Source organism: Protopterus annectens, chromosome 9.part0 (genome assembly GCF_019279795.1).
Source record: "Protopterus annectens isolate FY-2018-M chromosome 9.part0, PAN1.0, whole genome shotgun sequence".
Lineage (NCBI taxonomy): Eukaryota > Metazoa > Chordata > Ceratodontiformes > Protopteridae > Protopterus > Protopterus annectens.
In genome coordinates, this window is record NC_056743.1 from 953,216,848 (window position 1) to 953,232,736 (window position 15,889).

General features: G+C 41.0%; 1 protein-coding gene across 1 annotated transcript in view; it reads right to left on the reverse strand.

Annotated features, from left to right (window-relative positions):
* CCHR9.PART0H9orf64 (chromosome chr9.part0 C9orf64 homolog) overlaps window positions 1–15,889 on the reverse strand; it is a 258,953-nt gene that overhangs the window by 193,734 nt on the left and 49,330 nt on the right. Inside the window, exon 2 of the mRNA XM_044083685.1 lies at window positions 191–544. Coding sequence (XP_043939620.1) covers window positions 191–527 — 337 coding nt within the window. The 5' untranslated portion in view covers window positions 528–544. The remainder of the gene's footprint in view (window positions 1–190; window positions 545–15,889) is intronic.

The following is a 15,889-nucleotide window of genomic DNA, read 5'->3' on the forward strand; positions in this document are numbered from 1 at the left end:
GTATGATTGCCTGTGTCACAAGTGATAATTTAAAAAAATATTTCCTTTTTAAAAAAAATGAAAACAGCCCTCCGAATGCCAAACACTGTTTCAAGTGGATTGCCCAACGTATCCAGGTGAATAATAAGCAGCCCACCATCTTTCAAGCACGACTGGGCTGAAAATTTAATATTAAAATACAATTACTAACCTTCATCAAGTGCTTTGTTCACTGCAGCGCAGAGAGACCAGTATCCACTATATTCTCGACCTTTGTACTTCACCAAGCACTTGTGTTTTTCCGTGTCAGACCAAAAGGAGAAGTTGAGAGTATCCACAAGAAATACCCAGTTAACAGAACCTTCATCCATGCTTTTAGGATTTAATTCATGATGAGACTTCCAGCCCACAACACTGAACTCTTTTTCCTCAATTTTTTCACACAGTAACTCAGCAGTTTTTTTCACTCCTTGGATATCAATAGTCACATGCTTGCTGTGCTTTGCTATAAACTTCCCAGAATCTCTAGGTGACAGAGGTGCTTCCATTTTACTTGTCTGAAACTCTGAAATGAAGACATACCAAAAGTGATCTAGTATAAAACAATTACTTTTTGAAAGAACCTAAGGTTTTACAGACATGAAACACTACCAAGCTGCACAATCCTTTTTGTGTTAAGTTCAAGAATATTCATCAACAAAGTCTCCCTCAGTAAAATACCTAAAAAATTATGACACACACCATGTATAACGTAGGAAAAAAATACCTGCAACAACGGCACAGACATGTTGGGTAAAAGAGGAAAAATAGTACAACAGCTACTGTACATGATTTATTTACTTTTTTTTTTTTTGTTTATTTTTGTTGTACGTAGCACTCTAAAGTAGGGAAATAAAATGCATCCATAATGCCCTAACTCTGACAGTCCAGAGGGATAAAGCCCTGAATTCAGTTAGCAGCTTGAGCGGCTAACAGAGATGACAGGGGAAGATGGCTGTGTTCACCCTGGAGGACAGAGCAAAGCAGGCCACAGAATGCTGGAATCTCTCATTGGAGGGACAGTGATGCAAATCACGGCCTGGTAGCAGGTGTTTGGCTCCCCAAGCCACAGCTTAGTATAGCTTCCACAGGAGGTACAGGGAAGCGAGTACCCAGCAGTGTGGGCCTCCATGGTGACCACCTAGGGATTAAGACTATTACAAAAGCAATCTTTGATGGCATGCCAAAGAGACACAAGCAACCATCATGGTTACTTGGATGGCAGCCCTTCCAGATGGCTCATCACTGAGGTTTTCTAGGAGGACCCCGACTATGAAGGAACCAATTGGCTCAAGTCCATCAGAGGAAGCTTGATGTTCAGCAGGCACTACATCTGAAACAACCTAGGGAAAAAATAAATACATTGGTAATTTAATATTAAAGGAAAGCTGTATGGCTTAAAGGATGCAACCATGAACAACGGATAGTACATCTAAACAGGAAATTCAGTTCACTTTTTTCAAACCAAGTATACAACTTATCAAAAAAAGAGTTAGTGAGAAAATGTGCCATGACAGTGCCAATACTATGTACGTTCTATGTGATCTTGATGCAAGTGAGCTCATTTCATAATGAAAGGTATATGGAGGGCAAAGGAAACAATGTGATGATGTTGTTAGGGGACTTGGGGGAGAAAGCAAACACATTTGTGTAAAACAAATGGAAAAGTATACTCATTACTTGTGTTATACTTAGGACCCCAATGTCATATTTATGTCTTTATAACAACTACTTCATTGGGGTTTAAAAGATGGAAACTGTACATTACAAATGAACAGCAAAACCCTAGCTGCTTTGAAAAACAAAAATGTTTACTGCTGTGAGCTTTTAAAATTCAGTGTTTTCTTTTATGGAGTCTTAAATACACATAAAACATGTGCACAAGTAAGCTTTTGTGTACCTATATAAACATCTATAATTCTACATCTGTATCTCTACTTATCTCTTTTTCTTTCTACGTGTGTGTGTATATATATATATATATATATATATATATATATATATATATATATATATATATATATATATATATATACATATACATATTACATAGACGAAAAATCAAAATCTTAAAACACTCAGATGAGCGAAAATGCAGGTAATGGAAATCGCTATTGTGGGAGGGCTGCACCCCCCACCCCCCTAAAAATATATTCCAACTCCGAGATCGCACTACAGTGAGGAAAAGGCAAATGTTCTGATCTTCACTGTACTGCGATCTCACAATATCGATTTCAATTACCTACGTTTTCGCTCACCCGAGCATTCGAGATTTAGATTTTTTGTCGTTCTGATAGTAACTATATATATATATATATATATATATATATATATATATATATATATATATATATATATATACACACACACACACACACACACACACACACACATATTTAAAATATAAAATATATAAAGCGTACATGTATGACACCTGCTGCCACAGATCAACACCTGCTCAGCTTCTAACAGATTTCTATCCCAGCCAACTAAATATACACCTCTGGATTCCATAAATTCAGTAAAAGAAGCATGGACGAGAGGATGATGAGTTAAGCAGCTAAGGACAAGTGTAGACACAATGGACCATAATATTGCCATCCCATTTAAATCAACAACTATACTGCCTTTTTTAGGCGGTCTTCCCACAGACCAAATTACTAACAGCTATAAATAAATGCAATCTGAAGGTCATGCTGCTCAATGCTAGAAGTCTAAATCTCAAGATGCACTCACTTGAAGCACTCCTCAAAATGGAGAACATCAACATTTGTGTTGTAACAGAGACAGTACAGTTGTGTACACTTACCATAAATGTAGATGTTCGAGTGTATTCACTGTTGCAGTCATTACATTGGGGTAATCTGCTGGCAGGTTGCCCTCAGTAGGCCTGAATTCCAAAGTCTTGGGTCCTGCCTAGGTTGCTGTCTCCTCTTCCATGACGTCAAGTCGTCAGGGGTATAAAAACATGCAGCCGACGCCATTTTCTTTTGTTTTTCTTGCCCCAGATGTCAGGTGCCCCCAAAAAGGTAGCAAAATTATGCATATATAAATACATGCATCAATATAAACTTTACCTTCATCTACAAGAAAATACACCACATAGGTTGTAGAAGATAGAGAAGGAAAGAAACTGCAGAATGAAAGGGGGATGGCGGGAGGGTAACCTGGACTGCAACAGTGAATACACTCGACATCTATATTTATGGTAAGTGTACACAACTGTACTATGTTCTTTGTGTTTCACTGTTGCAGTCATTACATTTGGGTAGAATCCCAAAGCTATGGTTGGGTGGCTGGAGCTAAACAGCATTAGGTGTGGCTATAAGGCCCTGCAGAACTGCAGTGGCAAATCCTGCCCTGGACTTAAGAGTAGAGAGGCAAATAATAATGCTTTGTAAAGGTGTGAACAGAACTCCAAGTAGCAGCCTCTAGAATGTCTTTGATTGGTACTCCTCTGAGAAAGGCTGCTGAAGTAGCTGCAGCTCTGGTGGAATGAGACCTAATGCCTTGGGCACAGGGTTTACCATGGTGTAAGTAGCAGAAACGAGCTTATCCACTTTGAAATAGTCTGCTTTGAAATAGCCTTTCCTTCTGATCCAGCAGCATATGCCACTAGTAATTGCTCAGTTTTTCTTAGAGCTTTAGTCCTGCTCAATTTGAATCTTAGCTGTCTGTGCACGTCCAAGGAATGCAGAATTCTTTCCCCCTTGTTCTGCGGATTTGGATACAAGGTTGGCAGATGAATGGTCTGGTTAAGAGCCACACTGGAAACCACCTTAGGCATAAATGTGGGATTTGTCCTCAGAGACACCCTGTCTGGGTAAAATATGATAAAGGGCTCTACAGCCATGAGGGCCTGTAGCTCTGAAACTCTTCTTGCTAAAGTAATTGCTAGTAGCAGAGCTGTTTTCCATGATAAGAATGTTATATCAGCGGTAGCAGCTGGTTCAAATGGAGGCAGGGTGAGCTTTTCCAACACATAATTGAGGTCCCATGCAGGTATTGGTGATCTTCTAGGAGGCCTTACATTTTTGGCTCCTCTAAGATACTGCTTTAGTAAAGAATGAGAAAAGATTGGAGGCTCTGTACTGTAATGAGCTGAAATGGCAGAGGCATGAATTTTAATTGATGAAAAAGATAGGCCCTTGTCAAACATCTCAGTTAAATATTGTAATATCTGAGGAATATTTGGTTCTGCTGTATCAGTTCCTTGTGCTTGATTCCAAGAACAGAATCTCTTCCATTTATCAGCATAAGATTTTCTAGTACTAGGCCTTCTGGCTTCCAAAATGACATCCACCACAGCTTTACTGAGAGGTGTTGCTTGTATAACTACATGATCAGCCATGCTGCCAGGTTCAGTGTCTGGAGTTGATTGTGCAGGATCTGATGGTTTTGCTGGGACAGTAGTTGAGGTCTTTGAGGTAAGGTCCAAGCTGGGTATTGAGACAAGTTCCTTAGGATTGGGTACCAGTACTGGTGGGGACAGTCCGGGGCAATTAGTATCATCTTTGGTTTCTCTTGTCTGACTTTTAGGAGGATCTTGGGAAGAAGAGGCAGAGGAGGAAAGGCGTAAACAGATAGGTTTTTCCAACTGAAGGATAGGGCGTCCACTTTCCATGCTTGCCTGTGATAAGTTCTTGTGCAGAATCTTTTCAACTGGCAATTCTGAGGAGAGGCAAATAGATCTATGTCTGGGCTCTCCCATTTATTTGTTATCATGCTGAAGACTTGTGGATCTAGTTTCCACTCGTGAGGATCCATAAGGTTTCTGCTTAAATCGTCTGTCAGAGTATTTTGCTTTCCTGGCAGGAATTGAGCTTGAAGATGTATTTGGAAAGTCAAAGCTGTGTCCCACAGTGTCATGGCTAATCTGCAAAGGGGGTATGAGTGTGTGCCCCCTGCTTGTTTATATACCACATGACTGTGGTGTTGTCCATCTTTATCAGTAATTGTCCTGGATGAAGTAAGCCCTTGAAGGCTGTTAGGGCATTTTAAACAGCTAGCATCTCTTTCTGGTTGATATGTAGATGCATTTGTTTTGGGGTCCATATGCCATGAATGCATCTTCCTGCCATGTGGGCCATAATCTGATGCGTCTGTTGTTAAGGTTTGTCTGACAAGGGGGTAAAGTGAAGGTCAGTCCCATGTTTTGGTGACATGCCTTTGCCCACCACAGAAACTCCTGTTGTAGGCAGGGAATGAGAGGAATCACTGTTTCTAGACTGTGACAATGTTGACTCCATAAACTTTTTAGGTACCATTTCAGTTTCCTCACATGCAGTCTTGCATATGGAATCTGCAGGATGCCATGAAGCCCAAAGCCTGCAGTATTTGTCGTGCAGATAAAGTACAGTTTTGTCCCTACCATAAATGTAGATGTTCGAGTGCTAATACAGCTGCTTCTGATAGGGACATGCAGGAATGCCTCCTTGAGGTCCAATGTTACCAGCCAAGACTCCTTGCCCAGCATGGGAAGAAGCTGCTGTGATGTGAGCATCTTGAATTTTGGTACGAGTAAATATGCGTTTAGGATGGATAGGTCCAAAATAGGTCTCCAATCTTTGTCCTTCCTTGGTATCAGGAATATTCTGGAATAAAAACCTTGACCCTGTTCTTTTGCAGGTACCTCTTGAATAGCTTTCATGTCCATGAGAGCTGAAATTTGTTTTTGTGCCTCTGCCCTTTGATTTTGTGACAGATTTGGCATGCCTCTCATTTTTGGAAGGGTGTGAAAGTGGAATCTGTAGCCTCTGTCTATAATGTCTATTATGACTGCAGCTGTATGCACGATGAACATCTGGATTTTGTTAGCCATCAGATTGAAGTAAGCAGTCAGTTGCCTTTGCTTGTCTGGCGTGAGGTAAGCCATCTGGGCAGTTGTATTCAAGCTTGCACCCAGGAATGTTATCTTTTGAGGGGGTACCAGTTGTGATTTCTTTTCGTTTACTGTGTACCCTAGGCAAGTTAGAAGCCTTTTCACAAACGTTTGGTGTTGAAGAAGAATGTCCTTGTTCTCTGCTTGAATGAGACAGTCATCCAAGTAAAGATATATTTGAATACTACTTTGTCTGCAAAATGCAATTACTGGTGTCATGCATTTTGTAAAAACTCTGGGCACAGTAGATAAGCCAAAGGGTAGTGCAGAGAATTGGTAATGCATTAATTCAGCCTTGAATCTGAGGTATCTTCTGCACGACTGTCTTATTGGGACTTGCAGGCATGCCTCTTTTAGGTCTAATGTCACCAGCCAAGCATTCTTGTCCAGCATGGGCAGACACTGCTGCAAAGTCAGCATTTTGAATTTTGGAATGTCCAGGTATGTGTTCAAAATCGATAAATCCAGTATTGGCCGCCAGGCCTTGTCCTTTCTGGGTACCAAGAACAGTCCTGAGTAAAAACATTGTCCTTTTTCCCTGTTCAAGTACTGGCTGAATGGCCCCCATATCCATGAGGGACGTAATCTGTTTCTGTGCCTCTGCCCATTGATTTCTTGGCAGATCTGGCCAACTGTTTGCCATTGGCAGAGTATGGAAATGGAATCTGTATCCCTGTGATACTATGTTTAGCACCCACTTGTCCTGGGTTATTAACTGCCAATTTTGAGCAAAAAGTGCTAATTTTCCCCCTAAGGGTGCTGCCAAAAGATAAGTGCTTGGTGCAGATAGAGGGAAGTCATTGGGACTGTTTTCTGTAGGTTTGCGCTTTATCTCCTCCAGATTTGGAGGTAGAAGCACCCCATTGCTTTGACCTGTATGAATCTTGCGCCTGGTATCTGGAACCCTTAGGGCATCTGGATTTGACTCTTTGAGCTCTGTCTGACACAGGAAAGGACCAATTTTTTGTAGGCCAGTGTCTACTGAATCTTGGTGGCTGCACTTGTAAGACGTCTTTTACAGTTTGCATAGACTTTGCTTTGTCTTCCATTTTCTTTAAAACCTCTTCTGCCTTAATTCCAAACAGAGTATCATGCTGTAAAGGTGCATCTAACAATTTATCTTTAACATAATCAGGCAAATTCTGTTCCTTTAGCCAGACATGCCTCCCAATCATAGATCCAGTAACTGCGGCCCTGCAGGAGGCCTCTAAGGAATCAAAACCACACTGCAAAGTATGCTTTCCAACCTGTTCAGCTGCATGCAATAATTCCTGCATTTCTTTATTTTCTGCACATTCAGAAATCAACATAATTTTCTCTTTTAGCAATCCCATAACATGTTGTTGATACTTGAGCATATGAAATTGACAGTTTAAGGCACTTATTGCCAAGGTAGCAGATGTTTAAACCTTTTTTCCCCATCTATCCAGTGCTCTTGAATCTGTCAGAGGGGGTAGGGTTTTTTGTTGTTGAGGCCTTAACTCCCTTTGGACCCTGTGAAATTGTTTCAGGATCAGCAGCAGGGTTTCTAAATAAGATTTATGTGAGTCAGGGACCCTGTAATATCTGTCAGGCTTGCTGGGAGCTGGAGGTAAGGGAGTCAGGGGTCAAGCTTGACTCTGAAAACACATCATCCACAATGTCTAAAACTGGCTATGGCTAAAGGCCTGTGCTGAGGGAGAAGGAGGAAATCCCTGCACCTCTTTTTTGATTCTGAGAAATCTTGACTCTCCCAGTGAAAATGCTCCCTCAAAGTATGCAAGGTTTCTCCAAATGAATAATCCTCATGAGGTGATGCAGATGGTATAGACTGCTCTGCATCTGAATCCTCATAGGGAGGTATAGATAATTTCTGATCAGAAGAGGAATCAGAAGAAACAGAAACCTGATCTGAAGATTCATAATCAGTGTCTTGCCTAGGCTTATCTGGAGGAGGATGGGTACCCCTGATCAAGGTAATAAAGTCTTCAGCAATTTTGATCATCTGTTTTTTAGGCATAGAGGCCTGTGCACATGGCTCATGCGTCAGTTTTTTTAGTTTTAGAAGTTGCTTTTGTCTTTGTTTTTGCAGCTGTCATCAGTTTGATATACAAATGTTGAGGTCTGAATACACCCTCAGAAGCCAGTGCCTGCTCAGCGGCTCTTGACCCATCCAAGGGAGATCCGTCGGTCCAATACTTTGAGTATCTCGCGGCATGCCAGACTCCACATTGGTGTCGGTAGAGGCCTGCGACTCGAAAGTAGCGGGTATCAGGGGCTGCGAAAGCACCTCAGTGAGTACCAGCAAACCAGCGACTGGCATACGAGAAGCTTCTTCGTCGGTTTTGGATCTCGACTGTCTTTCTTTGTCCTTTTCTTTGTGTTTTTTATGTACTCTGGTAGTCGGATTGCTATCTGACGACATTTCTGGGTAGTTAAATCTGTTTCCAAAATACTTTGAGGCAAAAACATACCGACGCTTAATAGTGCGTTGGTTAAATCTAGCACAAAACCGACAGCCAGGCACGTTGTGATCAGGGCCTAGGCAAGGAATACAGGATAAATGGAAATCCTTATGAGGTATTTGCTTCCCACAAGTAATACAATTATTAACTTTTTCTGACATCGGTATGGAGCAAGAAAAAAGTTTCCCCAATGGGGTACTTAGCTTTAGTGAAGACTTCGGTTCTGAAACTCAAACTCGAATATTTCAGTAGTCAGCCGACCGGCACTTGCGAAATGCTTCTGCTTCGGGCACCGCGCAGCAAGAAAGACCAAAAAAATGGTGTCGACTTAATGTTTTATACCTCTGATGACCTGACGTCATGGAAGAGGAGACAGCAACCGACGCAGGACCCAAGAATTTGGAATTCAGGCAGACTGAGGCCAAATGGAATGACTGCAACACTGAAACACGAAGAACATCTGGTTTAAAGCAGCAGAAAGCACCCCTGAGCTACCAGGCTATAACTCATTCCACACCTTTCGGCCCCAGAACATGGACCAAAGCTCCAAAGGTGGTGATGTCTCCATATTCATAAAGGATATGCACACCTCCAGACTAGTAGCCCAGCATAACGCATCTGAGATACTCCAGGTACAAGTAACACTGGGTAAGATGGCGATTCGGGTCATAGGCTGCTATAGGTCCCCAACTGTGTCCCAAGACTCTCACTCCACATTCCTAAGCACTCCGGAAACTATTAAGATCCAACTCAGCACTCTCATACTAGAGGACTTCAACTACCCCCTCCATCAACTGGGAAAACTACTCATGCACCAATGCACTGGCCCAATGCTTCCTGGAATTCATCAATTCTAATGCCCTGGACCAGCTCATTCTTACTCCCACTAGAGGAGGCAACATCCTTGACCTGGTTATTACTAACATGGGCAACCGTTGCTCTACACCAATAGTCAATTCCTCCCTGACTAGATCAGACCACAAACTAATCACCATAGAAATCCACATCTCACCCACAACCCCCACAAAGGTATCCATGATGAAAAACTTCTCCAAAGCTGACTTTGGACTCCTAAAAACAGAGGTGGCTAACTTCAGAGCACCCATGTCAATGGAAAATAGAGGCATGCAAATGCACTGTACGAACATGTACATAAATGCATGGAACTAGCCATACCCAACAGAACCAAGATGCTCTCCTCCAAAAAAAGTAAGCCAATCTGGTGGTCCCCTGCCATTAATAAACTCTACAACAGAAGGAAGAAACTGCTGCAGATAAAGGTGAAGTCCCAATACTGGAAAAATTCCCTTATTAGCCTCAAGAAAAAGTTGAGATCTCTCATCAAAACCTCCAAAGCCAGCTATGAAGGCAGAATTGCGGCACACACTAAAAACAACCACAAAGCCTTCTATAGTTAGATCAAGAATCTCCATGGCAATACCCAGATTTGCTCTGAGTTACTGCACAATGGTACCTCGTGTACTGAGCCAACAGATATTGCCGACAGATTCAGTGCCAACTTTACCCCTCTCTCCCCCCCTAAAGGACCAATCTAAATACCAGAAGAATGCCAGGCTCCCAGCATTACTACAGCACAGGTTAAAGCTGCATTGTCCAAAGCCAAAAATACAGCTTCCATAGGACCTGACAATATCCCTGGATGTGTTCTACATGAATTACAAAGTCAACTGGCACCACATCTGTGTACCCTGATCACTCACAGCCTCACCTCAGCTTCGTCCCTACTGAACGGCGCACTGCTACAGTCATCCCTCTTTATAAAGGAGGAGTGACTACAGACCCTGGCAATTATCTCCCCATTAGCCTGACAAGTCTGATATGTAAGGTTATTGAGCGCATCATCATGGACCTATTTAGCAAGAATATAGGGAATCTCCAAACTCTAGATACCACACAATTTGTTTTTGTGAAAGGTAGATCATGCCTGCTCAACCTGGTTGACATCTTTAAGTCAGTCACCAGAGCTGTGGATGAGGGTAAGGCAGTTCATACAACCTACCTCAATCTGGCCAAGGCCTCTGACATCATTCCTTACTCAGGATGTATGGGTAAACTCACCAAACTAGGCATCAACCCCTATATCGTTAGGTGGGTTGCAAATTGGCTTACAGATAGAACCCACAGTGTGAAAGTAGTGGATGCTAAGTCAGACTGCTGATCAGTCACGAGTGGAGTCCCACAGGGATCGGTCCTGGGTCCTCTCCTGTTTGGCATCTACTTCTCAGAAGTCCAGGCCAACATGGAGGGACTCTGGCAGACGACTGCAAGCTGGGAGCCATTATTAACTCCCCAAGTGATGCAGACATCCTACAGAAAAGCCTCACTGAAACTAATGACTGGTGTCGAAACTATAGCCTTAAGCTTAATGCCAAAAATGAATAGTCATGCCCTTTGGGAAAAACTCAGTTCCCACTAATTACCACATCAGTGGGAGCCCACTTAACACTGAAGGGGTTATAAGAGATCTGCAGGCACAGGTTAACAGCAACCTCTCCTTCGACCACCACATTGCCACTGTGGTCAGAAAGTCCTTCTGTGTGGCACATCTCATTACCAAGGGTTTTGCATCCACGAAGAAAGAGGTCATCATTTCTCTCTACTCTTCCCTCATTAGACCGATCATAGAGTATAATGCCCATTTTGGCATGTACCTCACTAGACACCTGCATCAGCTGGAGAGGCCACAAAGGTACCTCATGAAGCAGATCCTAGGCCTTAAACACATGTCCTACATGGACAGACTCAAAAAACGCCAGCTATTCTCTGTCTTATATTATCTACTAAGAGCCGATCTCTGCTAGACTTACAAAGCCATGTCTGACCCAGCTCTTTTAGAAATGCTACATCTAAAGAAATCCCAATCCCTCCACACCACACACTCCAGAGACCTCAACCTCATTACCACAATCAACAGAACATGCTGGAGGGACAGGTTCATAACCCAGAGACTGCCCATGCTCTGGAATAGACTTCCCATACAAGTCAACCAGTGCACCTCACTGGCCTCTTCAAGAGAAATCTTGAATGAGTGGAAGGGAAATAGAAATTTCACCCCAGGGATCACTCCAGTGGCTCTACTTGATAGAGGGACTGGGATCACTCCAGTGGCTCTACTTGATAGAGGGACTGGGAACTAAAGTCGGGCGGCACAATGCCAGGGAACTTCTATGGTTTAGCCTTGTATAGGCTCCAGGGCCATTAGCCTAGTACACACCTATGATCAGGCACTAAAAACTTACATGGATCTGGAAGACGTTGATGCACATAACTACCATAAACTGAAACAAAGAGATTTCAGCAGGAGTAGGGACTTCATCTTAGCTGAAATTCCATTAAGTTTCATTGCTAGACATTCTGCATTTTCAAACCAGTTAGATCACAAATGGCATATTTACTGCATATCTTTAAATTGTGGGCAGAACTTCTTCTAAATGATAAAGTAAAATGTTGGAAATTTTGGCTGTAAATGAATGTAAGAAGGCACTGCTTAAAACTTAAGGAAGTGAGAATTCAAGAATGAGCATATTACGTCTTTTGAACAACTAGTTGTTTTGGCTAATAACAATCTTTCAATTAAATATATAGATATATTTAGAAAATCTTATACAAAGCAGTTTGGCTCCACAAAAGGGGTGGTAAGTTATCCTAGTGACATCCAGGTAACCCCAGCTACTGGAATCAAATTAGATTATATCAAAAAAGAACCACAAACTGGAACAAAGTGCAGGGAGGAGGCAATGACCTGAGAACACTTCAGCAAGAACTTACACTACCATTATATCTACTATTAACTAGGTCATATAAATATGGGGAGATTCCTCAAGATTGGAGACATGCACTTATTAAACCTGTCTTTAAGGGAAAGGGGAGTAGGACAAACCCAGAATCATATAGACCCTTAAGTCTACTTTCATGTTGTGGAAAATTAAAGGAGCAGGTAATACTGGATAAGTTATTGTCAGAACTGGATATGATGGGATTAGAAACCATACACCAGCATGCATATGTGGAAAATAAATCTATTACCACCTGTAACATGATGTTCTATAATAACAGTTATGAATGAAAAATTGTGCTGTGATGTAATTTATATTGACTTAACTTCAGCATTCAACAGGGTCATACACAAAACACTGATTAATAAATTAGTACAACTGGGTATTGATGTACTCTTGATAAGATGGATAACTGCATGGCTTACAAATAGGACTTGGCAAGTATCATACAGCAACTGGACAGGTGAATTCCTTGGTTACAGTCAGGGTGCCCCACAGGGCTCTGTCCTAGGCCCTTACGTGTTTATATTGTATCTTTCAGACTTAACATTTTCATCTGAGGTGTTCTACAGTCTATACGCGGACGACCTGAAATTGGGTAAACTGATTACAAGCGTTACCGATGAGGCATGTCTGCAAAATAACTTGACTAAATTGACCATTTGGGCACAGGAGAATGATATGCTGATACATACATCAAAAACTAAGTATATGAGATTTGGGAGACAAACTGAAAGGTGAATATTTAATACAGCACACAGTGATTGAAACTGTAGACTCATTTAAGGACCTCGGTATATGGGTAGATTCAGCTATGAGTTTTTCTAATCATATCAACCAATTGGTTAATGATAGTTATATAACTATAGGGTGTATAAAAAGATTTATAAAAGTCTAGGAAATTCAAAATAATGAAGTCATTGTTTGTTAGTTACATTAGACCCAAACTTGAGTATGGAATAACAATATGGAAACCCTATAAGAAAACAAGCATGAGTAAACTGGAAAGAGTACAGAGGAAACATACAGAGGGCATCCATGGATGTGAAAATCTAAGTTATTATGAAAGACTAAAATATCTGAATTTGTACAGTGTTTCTTACATATATCTAAGAGGAAATATTTCTCTGGTATATAGGGCATTTAGGGACAACTACCTCTGGGAATGTTTGGGGTTATCAAAAAGTACTAGGGAATCATCAGACAACGTGTAGAAAATTCTACAGGAATGAGAAGTGTACTAAGTGGTTCTCTGACAGAGTTGCTGATGCATGGAACAGACTACCAAACTACATTAAATCAAGTACTGGTTCAGATATTTTTAAGAACAGCCTGGACACATTATGGGGACAAGTGTTTTCGTGTATTAGAAAGGTAGAAGGGCATTTATGCCCATGCTTGAAATATTTGTATCTATGTATGCATGTAAATATGCATCTTTGTCTGCAACAAAGAGAAAACTGACATTATTTAATCAATTTATTTTATCTGGTCTAAAAAAAAAACATATAGCTCAAGCACTGCAAAGGTAATGACAGAATGCTATGCCAAACTGTTAATACTAGTCAACAGTCAAACAAGGTTGTGTTTGAGGGTATGCCAGTGAAGTGTGACACTGCTATGCAGTTAACATTTAGAAATACAGAACCTGCATTCTCTAACTGAAAAACTTATAATATGAACTACAACAGTAGCAGAAAAAGAATTACTATGACTGCAGGATTCAAGAAACATGATTACTCTGGTTAAAACATATTATACAATGACCCCCCCCCCATTAATATTCAAAAACGTGCACGCTGATTAGCAGCGTGCATGTTGTAAATCTGAGTTATAGTAATGGAAAAAGGTCCGGTCGCCCAGACTTTTTCCATTACTATAACTCTTTTTTTTACAGCAACGGAGAACGCAAGATCTCCGTTGCTTCACACTGTCTCGCTATGTTAAACGAGTTTAACATAGTGAGACAGCTTTAAAAAAAGCAACGGAGATTCTCCGTTGCTTTTTTTAAGCTGTCTCGCTATGTTAAACTCCTTTAACATAGCGAGACAATTTGTAAAAAGCAACGGAGATCTTGCTTTCTCCGTTGCTTTTTTCAAAACTGTCTCGCTATGTTAAATGGGTTTAGCATAGCGAGACAGCTTTAAAAAAAGCTATTTTTTTAAAGCTGTCTCGCTATGTTAAACCCATTTAACATAGCGAAACAGTTTGTAAAAAGCAACGGAGATCTTGCTTTCTCCATTGCTTTTGCCCACAGCTCTGATGTACTGCGTGGGCATACGCATGCGCAGTACATCAGAACTGCTGCAGAATACCAGACAGCTGCGGAAGGGCAGCAAGGAGGCATTATACAATGCCATTATTTAAGAAAAGTAATTTTTTTTTTTTTAAATAATGTCATTGTATAATAGCAATAACCCACGCCTGGGTGTGGGTAATGCTGGATTTACCCACGGTTGGCTCCGTTTGGCCACTTGGGTTTCGCCCTCGTGACCAAACCACACCAACCGTGGGTAAATCCAGCATTACCCACACCTAGGCGTGGGTTATTGCTATAATATAGCTACAATCATAAAATGATGAATTAACAGAAAATTGAAGTCAACTGTATACACGAGGATAAGAAGGAATATCCTGGAGCACAAGTAAAAATCCAGACTCTCTTGGGAAAAGTTTTGCCTATCACGTCTGCTGATGTCATCACTGTCCAAAATTTTCCCATTTTTTTAAACTATGGAGGCTATGGAGGAGGAAAATGGTTCAGACACAAACTACTACAAGTATATAGCCTAACAAAGATAAAAATACACAGCTAAAAGACACAAAACGAGCTAAGATTTGCTTCTGAGTGGATGGGTTAGATAAGTCTACTACAGAGTGTTATCAATGACTCCTATTAAAATATGAAGGACAGCAAAAAAGGAAATGAAGGAAAGTGTGTTTTACCAAAAGACTCCAGCAGTTAAAGTGATAAAAGAAGTCAGCATACAGACTGACAAAAAACTGCCCTCAGTTAAGAATACACTAAAGCAAACAGGATTACAAACCAAGGAAGGACTGATGAAAGACAGCTAGTTAGAAATAACACTAAGAAAAATGAGGAAGGGACTGATTGGTCTCATAATGAAAGAAAAGAAATGTACATGCACACTGTTTTATGCTTCTCCCTGCTATACCAGGACAGAAAGCTAGCCAAAATCAGAAGAAAGTCAAGGAGCAAAGGCAGGTAAAAATTCCAGAGGAAGAGAAACAGAAGACTGTACTTATGGTAGAAGAAAACAACTTTCACAAGTTCCCCTTCATAGGGAATGACCTACAAGATGGGGAAAGTATAGCTGTGTAAGTAAACTTACCAAAACAGATGATGTTCAAATGATCACTACTGCATAAGCTTTGTGCTGCACAGTAAATAACAGCCAAATGTCTTCCAGAGCTTAAGGGTACCTTCCACATGCACAAACTGTTGGCAACTTAAGCAGATCTGAAATAACATCAATGGTTTGGTTGCCAAGCTAACTTTCTTGCTAACTGAGAGAGTAAAGCTAGATTCCTGAACGAGGTCAATAATAAGCACATAAAAAAATCAAAGTCATCAACCTACCAACAAAAAATTATACAAAAATAAGGGGATAGATGGAGGGAACAGCTACTGCAGCAATGATAATGCAAACATCTGTTCTTATAGTAGCTTTCCTTACACAGCTACACTATGTTCCTCATATTAATCACTGTTGCAGTAGCCTAAGCTA